The 25,000-nt window shown below is 36.5% G+C and overlaps 2 protein-coding genes across 16 annotated transcripts in view; one reads left to right on the top strand and one right to left on the bottom strand.

Annotated features, from left to right (window-relative positions):
• The first annotated feature begins 730 nt into the window (after positions 1-730).
• On the top strand, positions 731-6,237 carry LOC123508859 (DNA-directed RNA polymerases I, II, and III subunit RPABC2-like). Its single transcript, XM_045262844.1, has 4 exons — positions 731-840; positions 3,446-3,509; positions 4,763-4,851; positions 5,680-6,237. Exons 1-4 carry the CDS (start codon positions 812-814, stop codon positions 5,888-5,890), a joined length of 393 nt encoding a protein of 130 aa, XP_045118779.1. The 5' UTR covers positions 731-811; the 3' UTR covers positions 5,891-6,237.
• A 166-nt stretch (positions 6,238-6,403) lies between these two features.
• LOC123508858 (adenylyl cyclase-associated protein 1-like) overlaps positions 6,404-25,000 on the bottom strand; it is a 59,597-nt gene continuing 41,000 nt past the window's right edge. For 8 of the 15 annotated variants that reach the window (XM_045262838.1, XM_045262834.1, XM_045262835.1 and 5 more), the window contains 8 exons: positions 22,710-22,736; positions 19,064-19,263; positions 17,666-17,874; positions 15,281-15,459; positions 11,989-12,146; positions 10,563-10,814; positions 7,946-8,053; positions 6,404-7,660 (listed from right to left, as the gene is read on the bottom strand). In XM_045262838.1, coding sequence (XP_045118773.1) covers positions 7,436-7,660; positions 7,946-8,053; positions 10,563-10,814; positions 11,989-12,146; positions 15,281-15,459; positions 17,666-17,874; positions 19,064-19,263; positions 22,710-22,736 — 1,358 coding nt within the window. In that variant the 3' untranslated portion in view covers positions 6,404-7,435. The remainder of the gene's footprint in view (positions 7,661-7,945; positions 8,054-10,562; positions 10,815-11,988; positions 12,147-15,280; positions 15,460-17,665; positions 17,875-19,063; positions 19,264-22,709; positions 22,737-25,000) is intronic. The other 7 variants (XM_045262840.1, XM_045262833.1, XM_045262831.1 and 4 more) reach the window with 2 other exon arrangements.

Below are 25,000 nucleotides of genomic sequence, written 5' to 3' on the forward strand. Positions count from 1 at the left end.
GCTATAAAGATGCCGCAGATTGGTGAGTTATAGAGGAACAACCATAACCACACAAACACGATATATAAAAAAAAAAAATTAATTACCAAGTGACGATTTCAATGACTCACTTCTCAGTTTCCTCACTGCAGCAGCATATTTAGACGTGCAACATTTACAGCGCCGCGTCAGGAGGGCGGTGGGTTGCCTCTGGTGGTGGTCCCCGCGGTAAACAAACAAACACGCCTTCAGCCACATGCCACGTGCCTCCAGGGTCACCAATCAGGGATATTCTCACTTGCTGATCTCGCCTGTGTCGGGTCACCCAGGTCAAGTTAGGAGTCACTGGCGGTCAAATTGTCAGTCCAGCACGGAGTTCAACTATTGATTTTCCTCTCTTTTGGAATCCCGGGTCAATATTCGCGCACCAGCTTCCGGTGTGGTGCGTCTCCCATAAAAGGTAAACATTGTTATGATCCCTTAAAGTATTTTTCAGATACTTTTACAAAATATTATTTTTTTTAAATAAATATGTTATTAAACACAAGAACTAAAAAGAGTATAGCTGAAGTAAATTTTAGTAGCTTATAAAGATTTTGTACTATTGATAAGTATCTTGAATATAAAAATTGTTACCGTATGTACCATAGATTAACTTTTTTGCCAGAAAGTAATAATTATAATTTTCACATTAATAAAACATTCATGTTTATCTTCAGAATAAAGCTGAAATATAACCATAACATTTAAGCAGCACACGTTGTTGTTGTTGCCTCACGCTGACCTAACTCAAGACGCTTCTTGGCCGCCACTTCGCTTTTTCTACTCCACCATGGCGGACGAGGAATTTGATGGCGATGAGTAAGTAAATTTCTGTGTTTCTTCATGTAAAGTATGTGGGCGTGTGTGGCGTGGCCCTGTGTTCTTCGGGGGTGGCGTGGCTGAGAGTGAAGGGAAGACCGGGCATGGGAGGGTGCACCACATGAGCCTGGCGGGACCTGCCTCACCGCGGTGTCACTCACTGCAACTCAGGGACCTAAATTTTCTCTATATTCATTCTACGTAAAGATCGTCTGTATTATTTCACTTCGTCCTGCTGCTCTAGTACAATCCTTTCCCTGTTGCTATATTAAACTCGACTTGTCTGAAATTGCATTAGGTTATTGTTGCCTGTCCATGAATCTCAAAATATAGGACAGCTTTAATGCTATCAATTACTGCATAATGTATTTGTCGAATTGTATGCTTAACTGTACAGGTTGTAGATATTTAGAAAAAATTATTGTTCTTTTATTATAAGTGATTTTTTCTTATGTAGTACAAAATTTTACAAAAGTAATACTCTGAAATAGGCAGAGTAAGAAGACTAGGTAGTACCAATTGTGGTAAACCTACAGAGTTTCACCACCTTGCCCTTTCTGGATGAAACTATTTTTTTTCTGGTAGAATTTGGCTTGCTTTTAATTAAAATACCACTTATTTTTGGCGCAAATCAACCAATTTTTTTTACAGCCCCAAAACATTATGATCTGCATAAAAAAACAACTGGTAAATTAATTAAAAACAAGCCGAAATCTACCAGAAAAGAACCTAACTTAACCTAACAAAACCTAACCTAACCCAACCTAACCTAACTAAACCTAATCTAACCTAACCTAACCCAATCTAATCTAACCTAACCTAACCTAACTAAACCTAACCTCAGGGGCCGTCGTGATTGGTAGAAATAATTATGCACTTCAGTTTCAAAGAACAGAACCAATCAGCGTAAACAATTAAGCGCATGCTCAGACAATGGTATATCACGGAGCACGCCGAGCCGCCGCGAACGCATGACACCATCAGTGTGCGGCAGGGTTTGATGCGGGAGGCTATTGTCATGGCTGATTACCAAAACACGCTTAAATTTTAAAAAATCTGTGTCGCCATTCAAAAAAGGTTGCACTTAGTATATATGGGGTTCAAATTACTTGTGATCAGGAGTTCTATCTCTTGAGGTGGGTAAAAAACACGTAGCTCATTGTGGTGAAACTCTGCAGTAAATACCCCAATTGTTAACAAGAATGACATATCTGGTGTTATTCCAGAATCATTACAAACTCACTTGTACTTTTATGATGTGTCTCATTGGCTAGAACTCATGTTCCCAAGTTACCATTTAATGCTAACACTCACTAATTTTTAAGAATTCATTGCCTTTCTTTCAGACAGGTCATCTTTACATATGGTTGGGTTTTGTCTTGTTAGGTTAGGTTAGGTTAGGGTTACCATGCGTCCAGATATTCCCGGACATGTCTGGAATTCACATGTTGAAATCTGCTTCCAGGGGGATTTTTTAATATTCCTCTTATATCCGGAATTTCAGTTTCCATCAATATGTTTAAAAAATGTCATGTATTTATAGGTTGAAATGGTGGGAGAGAGGAAGGGGGAAGGGTTTATTAGGTGGCAGCTGCTTTAGACTAACCTGAATGGGCCTTGTATATGGAATTGATGCTCCCAGCCTTCCCTTTGTGGCATGACATGCCTCACGTTGCATGCTGGTCTTTTCTTTTAATATAGACATCAGTTTGAATTATTGTTTGCTTGTTTTTGGTCTTGTTACCATATTACTACAGCAAAGGTAAATAAATCAAGTTATTTTTAGTTGATTTACCTGTTTTCCAATATTATATCAGATATTAGTGAAGATGTCCAGAATTTTGATAATTAATATCTGGCAACCCTAGGTTAGGTTAAGTACGTCTATGTTTTATTTACGTTAGATAGCACTGCCAGCAATTTTTTTTTTTAAATGTACTTTTTATCAGGATTGCTGTTGAGCAGCTAGTCTATAGTTTGATTTGCTGCAGTCTCTGACGAGACAGCCAGACGTTACCCTACGGAACGAGCTCAGAGCTCATTATTTCCGATCTTCGGATAGGCCTGAGACCAGGCACACACCAGGACAAGGTCACAACTCCTCAATTTACATCCCGTACCTACTCACTGCTAGGTGAACAGAGGCTACACGTGAAAGGAGACACACCCAAATATCTCCACCCGGCCAGGGAATTGAACCCCGGTCCTCTGGCTTGTGAAGCCAGCACTCTAACCACTGAGCTACCGGGCGTGTAAATTGTGCAGTGTTGGTGAGGTTACTATTTGTTTTTGGTAAGTTTTGATGCATTTTAACTAATTTGCAGTCAGTTTTTGTCATAAATTACTGTTCCTTATAGTGGCAAGGGAGCATAGATTAAGTTATTTGCTAAAGTTATGGTGGATTACTTAAAGGTGCATCAAAACTTATAAAAAAAAATAATTGCTTTATCTGCCATGTGGAATTTGTTGGGAAACTTGAAATCTATCTCATACCTACCTATTCCAGCATTCAAATCAGCAGTGTTTCCTTGATGGTGGTGCGGTGTTAATCTATGTAAAGGCAGGTGTAGTATCAATGTGCAACTTACTTTACACCATCTTTCAGTGTTGGTGATGACTTTGAGGAGGTGGAGGAGGATGAGAACCTAGATGATCTGCAGGAAGGAGAGGTGAGTGGCATGAAAGGGATGAACATGTAGTTTTCCGACAACATACAGCATAGTTTTTTTTTTTTTTTTTTTTTTTTTTTTTTTTATGGTAAGGCCTTTAGCATCCGTAGGCACACTTGAAGAGTGTATGGGAAGCGCTGTTCAGCTTCCGCCCATTAGTGGCGCAGGCAATTTTATTTATAGTGGTACCCATATTAGGGCCCATATCACCACCCAAGCTCATCTTGAGTGTAACCACCTAGAACCTGGGTATCATGGTGATGTGTAGGTAACTTTACACCACTCGACAAATGGCAAAGTGTTTTAAGGCTGTACGTGGTGGGATTTGAACCTACGCGTGGACGTCTGCCCGATCCCACGCTCACCACTTTATCCACTATGCCACCGCCTCCCTTAAAGTATATTCTCTGTTTAAGCCAAAATTTGATGATATATATATATATATATATATATATATATATATATATATATATATATATATATATATATATATATATATAAAATATTCTCTGTCAAGCTAGAAATTGGTGTATACATTCATTGTTAAAGCTTGAAGTCATTAGTGTAATTGTCAAGTTAAGCTCAAGAACAGCATCGCATAAATGCAGCACAGGTTCTAGTGATGAGAGCTTGACACCACTCAGCACACTGACCCCATGTATTGATTGTATTGGCAGCTGCTGTGGACCTGTTATCATAAGCTGCTTTGTTTAGATTTTTTTTTTTTTTTTTTTTTTTTTTCTTCTTAATAGAATAGGGGAAATCTGGCCTAGAGCAAAAAAAAAAAAATTAAATAAAAAGATCCCTTTGGCCCTGTCCATACTATCGAGCATGCTCGATGGGCAAACAGTGATACCAGATCCCACCAGTTTTTGCCCAGTGAAGTAGTAGATATTGTGGGCCAAACTACATCTGGTAGCACTGTTTGTTGCTAGATCCCTGCCTGTGGTTTTCCCACCTGTGATGACATCAGCCCTTATTCTCACTACCTATTGTGATCTGGTATCACTGTTTTCCTGTTGAGTATGCTCGAGAGTGTGGATGGGGCTTTAGATACCAGTCCCCGAGCAGATCTGAAAGTTAGCCAAATGAATGGGATAAATGTCTTGAAACTTCCCTATTAAATGAGTTCAGATCATAGGAAGGTAGAAATAAAGAAGTAGGCAGTGAGTTCCAGAGTAATTGGTCTTAATTATTTCACTCCATTTCTTTCTCTTTGTGAAAGGTGATGATTTTTTAATTTCTGTTGCCAGGATGATGAGAACCAAGTGGAGTTGCTAACAGCAGGTGAAGGTCAAGCCGTGCCCACACAGAAGCGCATCACAACCCCTTACATGACAAAGTAAGGAACCAGAGTCTGGCTTATCACTGGTGTATTTCTACTTATAATTTACAAAATGCTTTCAATTCCTACATATGATTTACCTTCATGTTCACTTACTGTTTATTCTCTTTTGTGGAGATGTAGGTGAATTTCAGTTTAGGAAAACCTCAAGCGTATTTTTTTTATAACTCACAAAATACTTTAAATTCCTATATATTACCTAGCCCTCATACCTACTATTTATTTCTTCCAGATATAATGATGAATTTCAGTGTAGAAAATTATTCCTAAAAACATATTCACAAATCAGAAGAGTGTAAATTTGGACAAACTATACTTTTTCCCCATTTATTGCATTTTCTATGTATTAAGCATTTTTAAACATTAATTTTGTAGTCATTCAGATCTCTTCAATTAATATGAGTATACACTGTGATATGCATAGAGTGTCTTTTCCTTGCTCTTTGATGTATCTTTCCTTAATTACTAACCACTTTGAGATGTGTTCTTAATTCCACAGCCATCTCCAATCATTGCACTAATTAGAAACTCCAAAATCTAATCATTTTAACCTCTTTCTTGCAGATGCTTATAGATTCTGTACATTACTTTTAGAGTTGTGCATTTTTCTTTCTATATAAGAGGGAGCAACAAAAACAGCTAAATAAAAATGCCCACTTAGATGCCAGTTCCCAACCAGGTCTGAGAGTTAGCCAAAAGAAGGGGATAAATGTCTTGAAACCTCCCTCTTGAATGAATTCAGGTCACAAGAAGAGGGAAATACCAAAGCAGACAGGGAGTTCCAGAGTTTACCACTGTGAAAGTTAATAAAGATTCCTTCTACAGATATGAGAGGGCACGGGTGTTAGGGACGAGGGCGTTACAGATAGCAATGTGCGCCCCCGTCATGGTGGAGATAGACGCAGAGTCAGACCCACTCCAGATTGCTGCCAAGGAACTGAGGGAACGCAAGATTCCCATCATCATCCGACGTTATCTACCCGATGGATCCTTCGAAGACTGGGGCATTGATGAGCTGATTATTAGTGATTTTTAGTTCTCTCTCTCTCTCTCTCTCTCTCTCTCTCTCTCTCTCTCTCTCTCTCTCTCTCTCTCTCTCTCCCCTCCAGGTGGTACTGTTATGGCTACCGTACAATCATTTCATCATCCTGTTCTCACATTTCTCCAGTACTTTATTTATTCTTCTTAATTACTCTGATAACTTTGGGGTTCATATAACAGTGAAAATTTTACACTGAAAACTTTCACCTCCATTCATAGAGTTCTGTTAAGCCTTTAGAATGTTTTATGAAATTCAACAAAGGAACTCAACATATTCATCTTTTTCATCCTCATTAGAACTTATGTACAAATTGACTTACAAATAAAGTATTTGTATGATTTTTTTTTGTTTTTTTAGCCTTAAGGCTTCACCCGAACATTACTTTAATCTATATTCTACAGTGATATTATTTGTCACGCAGAATAATAAGGCAATGAGATCTGGCAACCAGAGTATTTGGTGTGAGTGGATGACTTACTCTAAAGGAAAATGAATAATAATCAGAAATCAGAAAGGGTTAATATGAAAACTCATACATTGTACCCACTGCAGTACATTTTTCCATTACATCAGAAACATTGCTGATATGCATATAAAATGGAAGAATGCAGTTAATCAACATGTGAAGTTTATAATGACTAACAAAGGAATTAAGAACTAATATTTTCCCCAAATTTCTCTTTTACTCATGTGGCATTAGTCCCAAGCGTGTCAACAGCCACACCAACTCCGTCACAGACTAGAGACGAGCAGTAATAAATTACTTACCTACACTACCTCAAGCATAAAGCAGACAATGGAAAAAGTTATGATCCTGAAAATTGTAAAACAGATATCCTGAACTGATTTCCCTTAATTTTATACAGATTGCATCTTTTTCACATGAAACACTTGTACAGACAGACATAAGTAGCTTCTGGATCTGCAACTTGCAGTTTGGAGAAAACATTACACAAATTAAGTTTCTTAAGTTAACAATGGTACTTCCATTTCTTCAACAAATCACAACTAAGAGACTGGCATATTGCAGTATCTTGGTGGGATCAAGAAGTGTTGTTGCAACACCTTCACATGTAATGTTGCTGTATGTTACTGTAAAGCAACAAACTAATGATGAATTAGCTAAGTGTACTTTCTTACCATACTATAACAGCCAACCTGCATATTGTCATGAAAAGTCCCTAATTTGAGCTGAATAAGGTAACATCTTATAGAGTATAGTATGGTTATTTTTACAGTATATACCAACCTGCCTCGGCTCATAGAAGGCAATGAGTGCACCAACGCAACCCAAAACAATTTATGTTTATAACCAGCAGCACTGAACCATGTTCACTACTGATGCACTCAAACACTGTGGTCATAAACTGATTTACTCATACTGACGTGAATTAAAAACTATGAAACATTCAGCAAATGAGCATCTTTCTGCATCAAACCACTAGAGCAATAAATTGCATGTCACTGAGGACCTTTTGGACACTTCAGTCTGCACCGGCAAAGACACCTGGAGTGTTGGTGGTGGCAGCAGCCAGCCTCCTAGCAGGACTCAGTGCAGGTGGTGGTGAGGGACAGTCCGTTGACCTTGGTCAGGAACTGCTCAGGGATGGCCAGCTCAGCAAACTCGCCATCAGGCTTGGGAACCATGATGTTCATCTCTGAAGACTTGGCTGAGATAATCTCCGTGTTGAGGGAAGCTTTGCTGAGGAACACTTGGCACCCGTCTGTCTTCTCAATGGAGATGGTTGGCATCACTCCCATCACCTGAGGCACAAACATGGCACATGCTCCTTTACTGCACACAATGACACACACTCTGCTGACACTTGTCATCACATCAGGATTTACAGGTATCCAACCACCCTGAGTATGGGCTATCTAACAATACTTGTATCCTCCCACTCCCCATAGCCATATATAATCCAATATCTCAAACCTCCACCTAATGAGTTGAGTCATCTACCTTTCAGACCATAGAATTAACTCTATGTAAATCTGTATTCTTGGAAAAAATACTGAAAATCGTGAGTAATTCCTCAGCAATCTTACCTGCACTTTGGATGACTGGCAGTTGACTACCTCAAGTGCAGACACCAAATCATCAAACACAACAGCAGACTTTTTACAGGAATCCAAGATGATGGAGTTTAGCTTACCCTGAAAGGACAAAAATTATGTTCAGGTGTTCTCATGTAGTGCATCATAGTAGTTTCCTCAGCATCTTAAACTGATAGAATGCAAGACAGACTATGTGAGATGTCTCAAGGCTTTGTTAAATATGTACAGATGGCTCTCCATATGAAGCAGTTTTCCTACTCACTCTGACAAAAGTGACATTTGTCATTCTTTTACCATGGCAGCTGTCACTGGCTAAAACTGCCACTGGTGTGTATCACAGGCCTGCCTTCTCTCCTCTACACCCCCCTCTCCATCCCTCCTTTTCACCCTCTTACTTCTCATAGTTTCTTCAATTCTATCCAATGACAACTTTCATGAAAAAAGGATGACATAATATTTGTCTGATATATAAGTATGAAAACTGCTTCATCAAATAAAGAGATAACATACATACATGCATACAGATCTGTCACTGTTTATTTGTTTGTTTACTTACTCATGTGCACATACACACAAACAAACACACAATACTGAAAGAATGTAGGAAAGAACTAGCAAGTCCTATATACAACATCATAAAATGCTCAATAGAAAATGGAACAGTGCCAGTAGAATGGAAAAGAGCTGAGGTGGTTCCCATATATAAGAGCGGAAGGAAAGAAGAACCTTTAAATTACAGACCGGTATCACTAACTAGTGTAATATGCAAGATGTGTGAAAGAATAATAAAGAAACAATGGATCGAGTTCCTTGAAGACAACAAATTAATATCAAATAGCCAATTTGGTTTTAGAAAAGGACGGTCTTGTGTAACTAATTTATTGAGTTTCTATTCTAGAATAGTTGATAGAGTACAAGAGAGAGAGGATGGGTTGACTGCATCTATTTGGATTTAAAAAAGGCGTTTGACAAAGTGCCACACGCAAGATTACTGTGGAAGTTAGAGGAGAAGGGTGGCTTAAAAGGAAGCACATTGAGATGGATAGAAAATTATTTGAGGGGGAGAGAAATAAGGACGGTAGTTAAAGATATGAAGTCCAAGTGGAGAGCAGTAGAAAGCGGAGTGCCACAGGGGTCAGTATTGGCACCAGTACTTTTCCTCATTTATATTAACGACATGCCAGAAGGAGTGAACAGCTACATAAATTTGTTTGCGGATGATACGAAACTGTGCAGAGTTATAAAGCAAAAGGAGGATTGTGAAATACTGCAAGAAGACCTAAATAAGATCTGGGAATGGAGTAAGAAGTGGGAAATGGAATTCAATGTGAACAAAAGCCATGTCATGGAAATGGGAAAGAGTGAAAGACGACCTGTGGGAATCTATAAGATGGGAGATGGAGTAGAACTGGAGAAAGTCAAAAGGAAAAGGACTTAGGAGTGACGATGGAAGAAAACAATCAACCAGTAAGCCATATTGATAGAATTTTTAGAGAAACATATAATTTGCTAAGGAATATTGGAGTAGCATTTCACTACATGGACAAAGAAATGATGAAGAAATTGATAAATACTATAATAAGACCCAGATTGGAATATGCAGGAGTAGTGTGGACCCCTCATAAAAAGAAACACATAAGAAAATTGGAGAGGCTACAAAAAATGGCTACAAGAATGGTCCCAGAACTTGAAGGGATGACATATGAGGAGAGACTAAAGGCTATGGATCTACCAACCTTGGAACAAAGAAGGGAGAGAGGAGACCTGATACAAGTCTATAAATTGATCAACGGAATGGACCAAGTGGATAATGAGAAACTGATCCTGAGAGAAGAATATGACACCAAGCACAAGATCGCATAGTAAAAAGCTGAGAAAGGGAAGATGTCTGAGAGATATAAAAAAATATAGTTTCCCACAGAGATGTATTGAGACGTGGAACAGTTTAGATGAAGAAATAGTGTCTGCAACGAGTGTGCACACTTTTAAAGTAAGATTGGATAAGTGTAGATATGGAGACGGGGCCACACGAGCATAAAGCCCAGGCCCTGTAAAACTACAACTAGGTAAATACAACTAGGTAAATACACACACACACACTGAGTAGTGTAGTGGTTAGCACGCTCGACTCACAATCGAGAGGGCCGGGTTTGAGTCCCGGAAAGCGGCGAGGCAAATGGGCAAGCCTCTTAATGTGTGGCCCCTGTTCATCTAGCAGTAAATAGGTACGGGATGTAACTCGAGGGGTTGTGGCCTCACTTTCCCGGTGTGTGTTGTGTGTGAATGTTAATATTCAGTAACAGAAATTAAATGATAACACAATAAATCTGTAGAAATATTTGAATGAAAAGCAGAAAGGAGACAGAGGGATAAACATGGCAAGTGGTGTAAACAAACAGTACTGAAGTAGATTTGAAATTAATGAGAATGGGTGGGTAAAGCCATCCATAATACTGCAGTACTGAGTTGTGTAATTCAACAACCATGGAAAGATTTGTGTTAGTGTCTGTTGTTCATAATTCTTAATAAAGCATCTGACATACATATTATACAACTATTTGAATACCAACACTTATTCCACAAAGTCAATAATGAAGGGAGACTTTACCTTAACTTGAACTACAACATTCTGGCACCGGAAGATGTACACACACTGATCCATCTTGGCATCAATTTTAATGTTCTGGTTGTCTTTCTGGTACTCAACAAACCACTTCTTGCCTTCGAGGGCCAGTTTGGGGGTGCCGGCGAAGACGTCCTTAGCGGGGGAAGCACGGCTGCTGGGACTAGACTGTTTGACAAAAGGTTTGGGTCCCTCACGCAGACTTGGGTTCTTGTGAGTCTTCATGTCATCAGTCACCTGCAGAACATTATGGCCATTCATAACTGGTCTTATCCTTGAAATGTCTCACATTGGAGGGTGAGTTGAGGCTATCTGAGTGAGCTGGTTGGAGGGAGCTGCCTGAACCATCAGCCTCACATTAAAAAGAAGATATAACAAGAAAGAAGAGACTTGGGCTCAGTAAATGTTCAAACATTTCATCACTTATTTTCTTTAAGTAATACCAAGCAATTATTCACATCCCAGATGTGCAGAGTTGCATTTGAGGAAAAGCACCAAACAGGAATCCAAGATGAACATCAGAGAAAAAACTGACCATGATAAAAAAAAATAGAAGAGACTCATAAGCTGTCCAACTCCGTAAGCAAAACTATGAATGTTGATAAATATTATGATGATGAGGAGAAGGAATCCAGTTCAGTAAAAAAAACAAAGTATGTATGCATGTAGCACACACAGTGTTACCAGTGATGTTTAGAAGCTGGTTTTGCGATACGTGACCACACTGCCTGTGAAGTGCCTGTCTGCTAAACCAAGCTGTATGGGAGGTCAGAAGTGGTAACAAAATTACCTGTGGTCAAGACACAGCTCAGCACTACCTTGATATGGTCACCACATCAAGCCCTCCTAATGCTCACTGATGCCTTAACACTGCCTTACAGCATATACTCACCCATACTTTGAACACCACACCCTCCCAAAAGGCACACACACAAAAACAATGTGTGCTCTCAGTGTAAGGAAGTAAACAGCTGGATTGCACCTTATTTCTTTGCACTGAACTGGATTCTTCAATTCTGAATTCATGTGTAGTGCCTCCTCATGCATGAAAAATTAACCAATGTGAAAAAGGCAATTTATCTAAAACTAAGCTTATGTACACCATAAAAGGAGTAATGAAGACAAGACATCAACATATACCATTGGACCCATATGTATTCCCTCACACCTTGATACAAATTTTTTCATCATGTGCCAGGCATTGGTGGCGTTCCCCTTAAGGTGGGGCAGCTGAGACAAGGTGTATATATCAGATCACCCTCCTCCTGTACACCTTGTCACAGCCTCCACTGGAGCAAACCTTGATGTTAGAAGCAATGTAGGAAGACATACCAAAAGAGTGGGTCCCCAGACCCTTTGCTTTATCCTTTTTAGTTCCCTTTAGTCATGCAGGGAATACAGGGTCACGTACTCTACTATTACGGGCATTGGGATTCCTTCCCACCTTCTTGAGGCCTGCAGTGATCTCAGTCCCTTTGTTGATGGAGGCAAAGAGTGCCGAGCGGCCGTCATCCGCTGGCGCGGCCTTGGGCTCCAGCTTCACCATGGGGGGAGGGGGAGGGATGCCAGCTACGGGAGTACACAGCGTCAGCAACAACACTAAGGCCGCACTAAGTCTTCAACATAATTCCTGCTCAATCAATGCCTACAGCTCTATTGCTGGGATGTCAATGGAAGAAAATATCACAATAAATGTGCAAATAAATAGATAAATAACAGTAAATGACAAAAAATAAAAGAAATGTTTACTGAATGCTCATCTAAATGCTAAGACTCAAGGTTCACAAGTAAACTACAATGTAACTGCGGGAAAATAATCACAACAAATCAGCAAATAAACTAATACCTGATAGTAAAGAACATGAAAGTTCTTTCAATGTACAGTCAACTCTTGATTAATGCAAGGGTAATGTTCCTGGAGGTGTTGCATTATTCAGAATCGCATTATTCAAACAAAATTTTTGCCATAGAAAACAAAGGTTATAGGGGGGATGGATTACATTCCTGGCCATTGGGAAAGTCTGCCTATTTTAGGGATTTTGTTACTTAAACCTTAAAAAACTATTAATACATCACTAGGTCACAGAAATAACAAAAACACACTTTCTCATTTTTAAGTACATTACACAACAAAAAGACGTCCTCATGCTCCACATCACTTTGTTGATGCATCACTGGTCATCCTGTGAGGAGGTTAAAGAATGCCTGGATACTGCATTTTTCTTTTGCAGGAAATTTAAAAACTATTAGTTCAATGTGATTTGTCATATGATTTCATATGCCGGGAACATTATCCCACATTCATACATTTATTGTTAGTGCGTTTAACGAAATAAACCATGATTATAATTTGGTGGTGGTTGGTAGCAGTGTTTGTTTACCATCACATCAGCTGATTGACCCACACAGTCTAGACCATGCTGCCTCATGGTTCCACCACAGGTAACATGGACAATGTTACAAAGAGAACCAGCCCTATCATTGCTGCAGAGCATGATTTACTAATAGACTTGGTGAGCCAGGAAAAAGTGCTTCTAAATAAAAGCATAGATGGCCATACAGTGTGGCCTTAACATGAGAGAACTGCCACCTCTAACTGTGTAGACTATTGGGGAAGAGGGCAGTCCACCAGCTATCTACATAAATGGGTACTTGTCAAGCGATAAAGACATGAAACTAATCATAAGCTAAGTAGAATTCTGATATAAAATTTAGGAGACGGAGATAACAGTGATTGAAGGCGGCAATGTTGTTGTTTTTGTTCCTACTTCCTGGGTTTGGTTCCAATCAATTTTTTGTAAAGTAGGCTGTTTGAACAATAACCTATATATTTTTATGTTTCTAAAAACAATTAATTCACAAAAAACTAATAATAACAGGTATTTAGGCAAAATTTATGCTAAAGTAATGACGAAGACATGAATCTTGATTCACCTTCATGGCAAAGGTAAATTCTGCTTGATCGTTACCTTCCTGAGCTGCGAGAAGGCAGCATTCGCTCTGAAGGATATCGATTTCTCCTTCAACTGATGAAGGTGGAAGGTATTGTTTAAGAATTTGGCCGAGAGTGTCTCAGTGCAGTTCCCACCAGAAGCAGTGTGGGTGCGTGTGACATCGTGAAATTGAGTTAATCCAGTTCCCACCAGAAGCAGCGTGGGTGCGTGTGACATCGTCAAATTGAGTTAATCCATGTTTAATCAAATAAATTGCGTTACTTAATCATATCTCATAAAATATCGTCATGTTTAATTGAAATCACATTATTTAAACTTGCGTTAATTGAGAATTGACTGTATATACCAAGCCACCAATCCCAGACACGGTGGCCCAAACAAAGCACCACACACTCATACACACATCCACACAAGTTCAGCTGATCTACATACTAAAATATGACAGTATTTGGATGACAACAGGCATAGCAGTATTTACTGTTTGAGATGCCTGACGGAAAGTAGTGCTGTGACTTAATATATATCTGTTATGGCACCAGCACAGGTACAATGGATCACACTTCTCATGTGAACCAGTCACCACACTCAATGAAATTACTGAAATTGCACTAGAATTATTAGGTATTCATGTGTGTTATGAATTTCTATTGATAAACAAATTCATGTACATAAAAGCTATTTCTAACAATCTTTACATACTCCTTAATAATGTGAATCCTAACCATTTCTTTGATTCATAATTAACAAAGTTCTTTGTAGTGACCTAAAAATGTTCTGCATTCTACATCACTGCAACTAAAAGTGATAATGCACTCTTAAGAAATTATATTGTTGATTATGATCAGCAAATCAAAAATAAGTTTTCTTTGTATAATGAAAACTACATTTCCTTACGGATTTTGGCTCTAAAAAGTACTTCAATGAATTCTACTAGACAAAAGAGTGAGGTATCATGAAGCAAACATTTACTCACACAAAAGCTAATTTCATTAACTATCTACAGCTTTTACAGTGTGTGGCATTATTGTGACTCTGAAATTTAAAACCAAATGCAGAATTGAAACAGTTCATTCTTGGAATCTAAAAAATGCTAAACAAAACATGAAAGAATTTATGCACACATGATTTTACAACACAAGAGTTTGTAAAGTTACCAGAATATAAACCAAGACAAGAAAATGTTATGAAATGCTGGAAAAGGACTGCAATGGATGATGGGATTTGTTCTTCAGGTTACATGTGGTCACATATTTGTGAAGTAGTAGTTATCATTGACAGCAAGAAAGTAAGCCATACTTGAATATGTGTCCTGGTTTTTACTTCATGAGGGAGAAGGATTGCTGGTCTATGAAGGAGCTTATTTCTTTGGTCAAATAAAGGGAAACAACTTGCTACTGATAATGGAGCTGGTATTACACATTGTTCCTTTAAAGGAAACTGTCTTTTTCTCAGAATGTTTGACACAGATTTGTCACAAAAATATAAATTTTGCCAAAATATTGAACTAATGAAGTACTTAATAACATTACAAATTGTAAAAGTTAATCCACCACTCAAGTTACGGTGAACTCATCAAGAGATAATTTCCTTTGAGAAGAAAGTTTCTACAAAGTCTGTGTGCCAGAAATGGGCTGTGAAATAACAGTAGTTTTAAAAAGGAAATGTTCTCTATGTAATACCAGTTTGAGGAGGATGACAAGGCATTATCAAGACATGAACATTTAGGTGGTGTGATCACCCAGAACATACGTGGTGGGGGAGGAGGCACCCCACAGTTGGGTGGAGCCGCTTTAAGGTTGTTCATGGCGTTGCCACCTCGAGTGTTCCAGGACAGGCCGGTGGTGTGGTACTTCCTCACGTACTCCTGCAGCTCCTTCCACACATTGTTCAGGTTCTGTACCCACTCTACATGTACCTTGTCCTTCTCCCTGTAGATACAATGGAGAAAAAATTCACATGTATGAATACTTCCATACCATAACACAAGAGAAGCAGCAAGATGGCAGTACCACTAGGCCAACACATGGCAGTATCTGTAAAATGCACATAGTATGTTTATATATATATATATATATATATATATATATATATATATATATATATATATATATATATATATATATATATATATATATATATATATATATATATATATATATATATATATATATATATATATATATATATATATATATATATATATATATATATATATATATATATATATATATATATATATATATATATATATATATATATATATATATATATATATATATATATATATATATATCGAGTAGATATTTTGAATATATATATATATATATATATATATATATATATATATATATATATATATATATATATATATATATATATATATATATATATATATATATATATATATATATATATATTTATATATATATATATATATATATATATATATATATATATATATATATATATATATATATATATATATATATATATATATATATATATATATATATATATATATATATAGACCATTTTGAATGCATGTATATTGAAGTCAACAGCGAGGTCTGCATTATTCTATTTGTACAGCGTATTTTGTGTCTTTCGCAGGGTGCGTTCGTCCGGTTTATGGACTTTGGTACACTACTCTACCAACTAAACCGGACTAACGCATAGACACACAATATATGCGAAGATACAATATATATGTATATATATATATATGCATATATATATATATATATATATATATATATATATATATATATATATATATATATATATATATATATATATATATATATATATATATATATATATATATATATATATATATATATATATATATATATATATATATATATATATATATATATATATATATATATATATATATATATATATATATATATATATATATATATATATATATATATATATATATATATATATATATATATATATATATATATATATATATATATATATATATATATATATATATATATATATATATATATATATATATATATATATATATATATATATATATATATATATATATATATATATATATATATATATATATATATATATATATATATATATATATATATATATATATATATATATATATATATATATATATATATATATATATATATATATATATATATATATATATATATATATATATATATATATATATATATATATATATATATATATATATATATATATATATATATATATATATATATATATATATATATATATATATATATATATATATATATATATATATATATATATATATATATATATATATATATATATATATATATATATATATATATATATATATATATATATATATATATATATATATATATATATATATATATATATATATATATATATATATATATATATATATATATATATATATATATATATATATATATATATATATATATATATATATATATATATATATATATATATATATATATATATATATATATATATATATATATATATATATATATATATATATATATATATATATATATATATATATATATATATATATATATATATATATATATATATATATATATATATATATATATATATATATATATATATATATATATATATATATATATATATATATCTATATCCACCTATCATCCCTTTGTAATCCCAACACAGTGAAATACATCTAGTATAAAGGAATCCTTGTGGCTGGAAAGTATTCTGCTTCTCAGGCTCCCATAATGTGTTCATCACAACATTCCCTTCACTGACGTGCCTTCCCTCATACAGTCTCCACCATTAACAAAATCACTTTTACAAGATGTGTTTGGTTACTGTTTCTTTATGTCCTCCAAGTAAAGAAGAATCTCAGTTTCTGAATCTTTAACTTATAAATTTTCAAAATAAAAAAAGAGCAATCATATCTTCTATCTGATTTATAAAAACAGAATACAGTATTTGCTAAAAACTGACTTCATGCTATCAAAAAGGCTTTAATTGGAGAAAACTTCAAATTTATAATTGATAACAATTTGTGAACTTTCACAAATACTAGCAAATCCCAGCTCCTCAGTATGTGTGTAGCAGATAACACACCTGTAATCTTTAAGGACTCTGTTGGAGTAAAACATAGCGGAGTCGCCCATCTCCTTGACATAGGGGGCTGGTGCCGGGGCCACGGCCACCCACGACAGGCCAGAAATAGACTCAGAGATGGCTGACAGGTGATTGAAAAACTTGGACTGCCTGTTGGACTCCCGGAAAGCTATCACGGCCTGGATCTTCTTGCCGGTTGGCTCCAGCACCTGTGAGAGTTGTGATATAAATAACCAGGCTTTGAAGTGACCAAAGCTTAATAGAACTAACATGAAAGGTAAAGAGAATCAGAGATTTATCAAGGATATCCCTAAATCATTTTTCCCATGTTATTTACATTTACTGGAATTTCTAAAGAAAACATGTTTTATCATGGTATCTGAAGCTCAAAAAAAGTAAAATGGAAGATAAATGCACTGAGGGAAATTAATAAGGCATATTACAGTAGCATTTCTTCCACAACATCTATAGGTCTTCCCAAAGCCATACAAGTACTGCACTTATACATGAAACATTACTACATTACTTCAACATACAGATGCCTCTATACACGTCCCTCAAGTCCAGAGTACTATGTCTTGTGCAGCAAAATATCAAAAGTAGCACAGTAATGATAGCACCTCCTGAAGTGTGTCCCTCAACAGTGCATGATGCTGACACAGTGCTAAGCCTTGTCCTGCACACCTACTCAATATCCTCCACACAGTGTAGTTGTGGAGCAGTCATTTGGTGCTGCTTTGCTTCACTATTTGTTATTTGCACTCAGGTCATCATCTTAGCAGCACCACATTGGCAAGTTCAGAATTAATCTACAAGTGGAACCTTCACATTTGCTACTGATGAGAAATGAGGTGCCGTGTGCAGAAGTGGCTAAATAATTTTTTTTTGGTTTTGAGCAAATCAAAATTGAAGACAGGGATATTCTCCAGACATAACATAATTCAGTTAGGTCACTGCATGCTTAATCCTATTTATAGAGAGAGAATTATCAAAATCTTTATTTACTTTTACCTCATGGTAAAGGAGAGGAGTTGCAAGAATTTCTCACAAAAACAAAAAAATAGCTGAATGGCAAGTTGATCGCTTTCTATATGTGGCACCTCAAATATTAATCTTTTAAAGTTTGAACAGGTGAAGGCATAAATGGTGACAATGGATGCCACCCAACTGTCTAAAACTGTAAATCATCATTGTGCAGTTTATTTCTTCAACATTCCAAAACCCACAGCAACAACAGCTAGATGATCTTCAACTCATAAAAAATGCTAACCCCTTAAAAACTGTGAGCAGCTGAATGCTTAAATGACAACAAAGGATACTAGCAAGTAATATTTAAATCATCATTGCATCCTTCAATTAATTTTCTCAGCACAGCAACATGAGCAGCACACTGAGCACCTGAGGTAGTTCGGTGTCAAGGGGTCGCTGGCTCTTGGACGCCATCACCAGGAAGGCTCGCTGGTTGATGAAGCATTCCTGCACCAGGTTGGTTATGGTTGCCACATCACCACCAATCTTCTGGCTGGTGTCAAAGAAGGTCTTAAAGGGGCCTGACAGCAAGTCATCGTAGGCCAGAACGAATGGCACTGTGCACTCCTCTGTAAGAATAAAAATTGTATAGTATCTTCCTGTCACTAATGTCAGCTGAGGACACACACACATGTACACACACACACACACACACACACACACACACACACACACACACACACACACACACACACACACACACACACAAATTCACAAATACTTGTTTGTTAACATTTAAAACTGGATTTCAAAGGACACTAATTCTGAGATTTACTACTTGCATGAGTTGCTGAATTAAGGAAGTGGTCATCATGTCTATTGAAACAAGATTTCAATGTGAATTAAATAACGAGAATTTATGTATCACATCTATTTATACAATATATACTTTAATTTGAATTAAGTAGCAATAGTCACATATATTTATGCAACAAATATGTCAACAGCTTGATAACATACCACACACAAACCAAATAACACTTGTCTACACTACACTTTTCCAAAACCTAAGATATCACAACTAATTTAGGCCCAACAAAACACTAAAATAAACCACAGGATGATACTTCAAGCCAAGCCTTCACATACAAGCACCTCAAGGCTCTCAACACAACACAAAATCCAGTAAAAAAACAAAAAATACAAATATGAGCCTAAAACCACAAGCTTCTGCTGGAGTAGTGTGAGCTGTGTGGACGTGTGCCAGACAGAACAAGTTACATCGTGTATGCAGATACAAAATGAATTCTGTGTAAATGTAAAGCAAGAAAGGTTATCTGGTGTACACTTATCTGTACAAATAATAAAAAGTACTGTGCAAATATAAACGCTATTCATTCTGAGATAACTTTTCTTTCCATTAAATATAAAACTTGTTTATCACAAAAATCTCCTTATGAAGATATAACAACACTCGTGTAAAAAAGGAACTGTCCTCCCAAGAAAAAAATTAATATATATCAACTCAATATTACAAATCTCATAATCATTGCACTCATGTTCAAGTCAGGAGTCCCTTGCTCTAGAAAAAAATAATTAATTAAAAGCATCTGAGCTCTTCCAAAATATAAGAAATTCAAAATACCTTTAAATATCTTTTCTCTATAATGAAATTCTTTGTTCAAGAACAGCAGGTTACAACACTTAATGTCTGCAAATGTCTGAAAGATGGTGAAACAGGATGAGAGGTCTAAAAACTCCCTCTATATTCTAATTCAAAGAATAATTACTTGATAAACTTGGTTTCATTTGCAAATGTTATGATGATGAAAGCTAAGAATTAAGAAAGACTGACAGGACCACCAGGCAGATGACATGACACAGCAGCTCCAAGCACACCCAACCAACACCTTGCCTCTTACAACACAGGGCAGCCTCAGCAAATCACTCTCACTGACCACAAAAACATCTTGCAGTATTACTGTATGGTATTCACCACAGGCAGGAAACTTATTATGTAATGGAAAATGAAAATATGAAAGAGACACAAGAGTGAACCTAATGTATCAGTGTGAAGAGACCTGAAGTCAATCCAAAGCATTAAAATAAAGGACAGAAGTTCACACATATTTCATCTTGGGCAAAGAAATTATTATAGGAATAACAGGAAAAATTAAGGGAATAAGTATACTGATGTACTGCAAAAAATTTAATAAATTTATCAAATATAAAGATAATTAAATATTTAATTGAATAAAAAATGTCAAGTAAAAAAAAATTTTAAAAACTGAAAACTGAGATGCTGGATGAAAAAGAAATACGGGAAATGAGAACACATCATGAGTGCACAAACTAAACAATCTGAGACACAAAAATATGACAAAAAAAAAAAAAAAAAAAAAGTGAATGCTAAATTTATTGATGAATTTGACTGGGAGAGAGTGAAAGAGAAAGCCTATGTGTGTGTGTGTGTGTGTGTGTGTGTGTGTGTGTGTGTGTGTGTGTGTGTGTGTGTGTGTGTGTGTGTGTATTTACCTAGTTGTAGTTTTACAGGGCCTGGGCTTTACGCTCGTGTGGCCTCGTCTCCATATCTACACTTATCCAATGTGTGTGTGTGTGTGTGTGTGTGTGTGTGTAATTCACCTCAGTTGTCTGCTGGTCACCCAGCCAGTCTTCCCCATTACGAAATGAGCTCAGAGCTCATAGACCGATCTTCAGGTAGGACTGAGACCACATCACACAACACACACCGGGGAAAGCGAGGCCACAACCCCTCGAGTTACATCCCGTACCTATTTACTGCTAGGTGAACAGAGGCCACACATTAAGAGGCTTGCCCATTTGCCTCGCCGCTTCCCAGGACTCAAACCCGGCTAGTCGAACAAGGTGTGTGTGTGTGTGTGTGTGTGTGTGTGTGTGTGTGTGTGTGTGTGTGTGTGTGTGTGTAATTCACTGTTTGATCTGCTGCAGTCTCTGACGAGACAGCCAGACGTTACCCTACGGAACAAGCTCAGAGCTCATTATTTCCGATCTTCGGATAGGCCTGAGACCAGGCACACACCACACACCGGGACAACAAGGTCACAACTCCTCGATTTACATCCCGTACCTACTCACTGCTAGGTGAACAGGGGCCACACATGAAAGGAGACACACCCAAATATCTCCACCCGGCCCTCTGGCTTGTAAAGCCAGCGCTCTAACCACTGAGCTACCGGGTGTGTGTGTGTGTGTGTGTGTGTGTGTGTGTGTGTGTGTGTGTGTGTGTGTGTGTGTGTGTGTGTGCATCTGTGTGCATCTGTGTGTGTGTGTGTGTGAGTGCATCTGTGTGTGAGTGCATCTGTGTGTATGTGTGTGTGTGTGTGTGTGTGTGTGTGTGTGTGTGTGTGTGTGTGTGTGTGTGTGTGTGTGTGTGTGTGTGTGTGTGTGTGTGAGTGCATCTGTGTATTGTGTGTGTGTGTGTGTGCATCTGTGTGTGTGTGTGTGTGTGTGTGTTCACTGTTTGATCTGCTGCAGTTTCTGACGAGACAGCCAGACGTTACCCTACGGAACGAGCTCAGAGCTCATTATTTCGATCTTGGGATAGGCCTGAGACCAGGCACACCACACACCGGGACAACAAGGTCACAACTCCTCGATTTACATCCCGCACCTACTCACTGCTAGGTGAACAGGGGCTACACGTGAGGAGACACACCCAAATATCTCCACCCAGCCGGGAATCGAACCCGGTCATCTGGCTTGTGAAGCCAGCGCTCTAACCACTGAGCTACCGGGCCGTGTGTGTGTGTGTGTGTGTGTGTGTGTGTGTGTGTGTGTGTGTGTGTGTGTGTGTGTGTGTGTGTGTGTGTGTGTGTGTGTGTGTGTGTGTGTGTGTGTGTGTGTGTGTGTGTGTGTGTGTGTGTGTGTGTGTTTGACACAGCCAGAGCACCAAGCATGAGCAGAAGTGACTTAAGGAAGGGTGACTAGGGCCTGGTGAGGGGAGGACACTATATAAGGGCACTACTGAGGAGGGAGGAAGGGGTGACTAAGGGGCATATAAAGGCCTCTATGTACAGCAAGATGCACCACCTACCACCCCACTTAAGGCCCTGCAGACGTGCTGGAAGAGGCAACCACAACTTAACATCCAGAAAAGAAATCAATGTGTAAAGACTAAAGTAAGACCTGTTGTGAAAAAAAAAAAGACCAATATTGAGAGGACAGTAAGTAAAACAGTAACTAATGCCAAAGTATATCAAGGATTGTTGAAATAAAGGAGCATTGAGATTATAAAGTAAAAAGAAGGAATCCAACATTGAGTATAATGAAAATCCTTAGAAAAAGTATTGAGAATCAAGTATTGTTGGATTGTTGGTCGTGTTGTAAGGAAAAAAAAATACAATAAAAGTTTAAGAAAAATGAGGACAATCTTGAGAACAAAGCAAGTAAAGCCACTAAACAAAAAAAAGAAAAGAAAACAGTAAAAAGGATAGGAAATCATCCACCTATAAATAAGAAACCAACATTGGAAATAATGAAATAAAATCAGAGTAGATGATGATATAATGCAAAAGTATGGGAAGAGAGAAATGCTGTGAATTAACTGCATAATAAGTGTGGATACATGTTCACATCTACAGGTGTGAAACAAACAATGAACACAGCAAGCAAGCAAACAAGCATACTTACAAAGCTTGAGAGCAAGAAGACTTAGGAGCAAGAAATGATGGCTATGTAGAAGCTAAGACAAAAATTTAAAAAGCAAAGCATAAAAGATTAAAAATAAAAGAACATAATTCCAAATATGAGAAATAAAAAATGAAGATAAAAGTTAAGACAAGTAAAAAAAAATTATAAAATGTATCATAAGAAAATACACAAAATATCAATATAACAAAAGGACATCTAGAGATTCATATTCAAATTAAGGAAGATGACAAATAACACAAGATAAAAGAATAAAATGTCATATATTCTGAAATAATTTGGAGAGGCATTACAAAAATTCTAAGCCAGAAAAAATTGCTTAATAAAGGACAGGAGGACAAAAACAGAGACATTAACTTCAGAAAATGAGAAAAAAGTGAACTAAACTATAAAAATCAAGTTTAATTCAGAGGAAGTAGTACTGGAAAAAAGATAAAAACATGAAAAAAATACACTGCCACAAAGGAGACAAAAATTAAGTGCAGAGAACCCAGAAAATGAGAATGAAACTATACTTCAGGAGTCAGAAAAGCTCCAGTTATAGACACTGAAATGAAGAAGAATGGCAGAACTAACATAAAAAGATGCAAAAAAAAAAAAAACATCCTGGAAAAAAAAAAGTTGGCAAAAGAGGAAAAAAGAGAAATAAGAGAAAATAAGGGCATTAAGTATACAGTAAAAGAAAATGAGAGGATGAAATAAACTCCAATGTCATTAGAGTCAGTAAAGAAAAAGCAGAAAGAAGAAAGAGAAGGAAAAAAAACTAGATGAAAGGAAAGACAAAAGGAAAGAAAAAAAATAGTCCCCAGAATCCAGAAAATAAGAATGAAAGTTGCATGAACTAGACTACCACTTTCAGCTTTACATCAGACTTAACAACTGGAAAAGAAAAAAAAAAAAAAAAAAATGCAAATGATACAACTGAAGAGGGAAAAAACAAAACACTACAAAGGAGAGAAAGCAAAAAAATAATGGAGGCAAAAGTAGAGGAAATGGGAAGATGAAAGAGTTAAACTGCAATTTGAGGTTTCAGGTTTGAGTAAGAAGAAACCCAACAAGTGCAGTGGTGAAGGGAGGATTGAGAGGAAGGAAGGAAAGGAAAGGAAAGGAAAGGAAAGGAAAGGAAAGGAAAGGAAAGGAGAGGAAAGGAGAGGAGAGGAAAGGAAAGGCAAGGCAAGGCAAGGCAACATAAGGGCAAGGCATTACTGATAAATATTATGATGAAGCCAAGTATTTCTGGAGTCTTGAAGGAAGCGCTAGGGTGGAAGAATAAAAGGAGACACTAAGGCAGTAAATTACGACTTTGAAGAATGAAATGAGGGGATGATGGAAGGTAAAAAGGAAGTATCAAAGAAGGCAACTAAGATACTAAACAGGCAACAAATGGGAACATGTGATGAGACATGGAGAATAAGAAGAGGAAGACATGACAGTAATGAAAGAATACTTGTAAGAGAATGAGGGAGATATGATGATGGAAGGAAGAAGAAAATTAATGAAACTCTTATGAAAAAAAATATATAGTGAACAGAAAATAGAAAATAATAGAACAGAACAGAAAAAAAGAAACTAAGCCACAAATGAAATAAGTGAACGATGAAGATACAAAGAAAAAGACAGAAGTAAAGAAAATAAATCAAATACCTAATGGAAGGCAGGCAGTAAATGGAAGAAAAG

This window comes from Portunus trituberculatus, chromosome 25 (genome assembly GCF_017591435.1).
Source record: "Portunus trituberculatus isolate SZX2019 chromosome 25, ASM1759143v1, whole genome shotgun sequence".
In the NCBI taxonomy this organism is placed as follows: domain Eukaryota; kingdom Metazoa; phylum Arthropoda; class Malacostraca; order Decapoda; family Portunidae; genus Portunus; species Portunus trituberculatus.

What these genes read in the sequence shown, in the direction of transcription:
- LOC123508859 (XM_045262844.1), top strand. Translation starts at nt 812, where the DNA reads ATGGCGGACGAGGAATTTGATGGCGATGA. An exon ending in GAGGAATTTGATGGCGATGA is followed by an intron (nt 841 to 3,445) that starts GTAAGTAAATTT and finishes ACCATCTTTCAG; the next exon opens with TGTTGGTGATGACTTTGAGG. An exon ending in ACAACCCCTTACATGACAAA is followed by an intron (nt 4,852 to 5,679) that starts GTAAGGAACCAG and finishes TTCCTTCTACAG; the next exon opens with ATATGAGAGGGCACGGGTGT.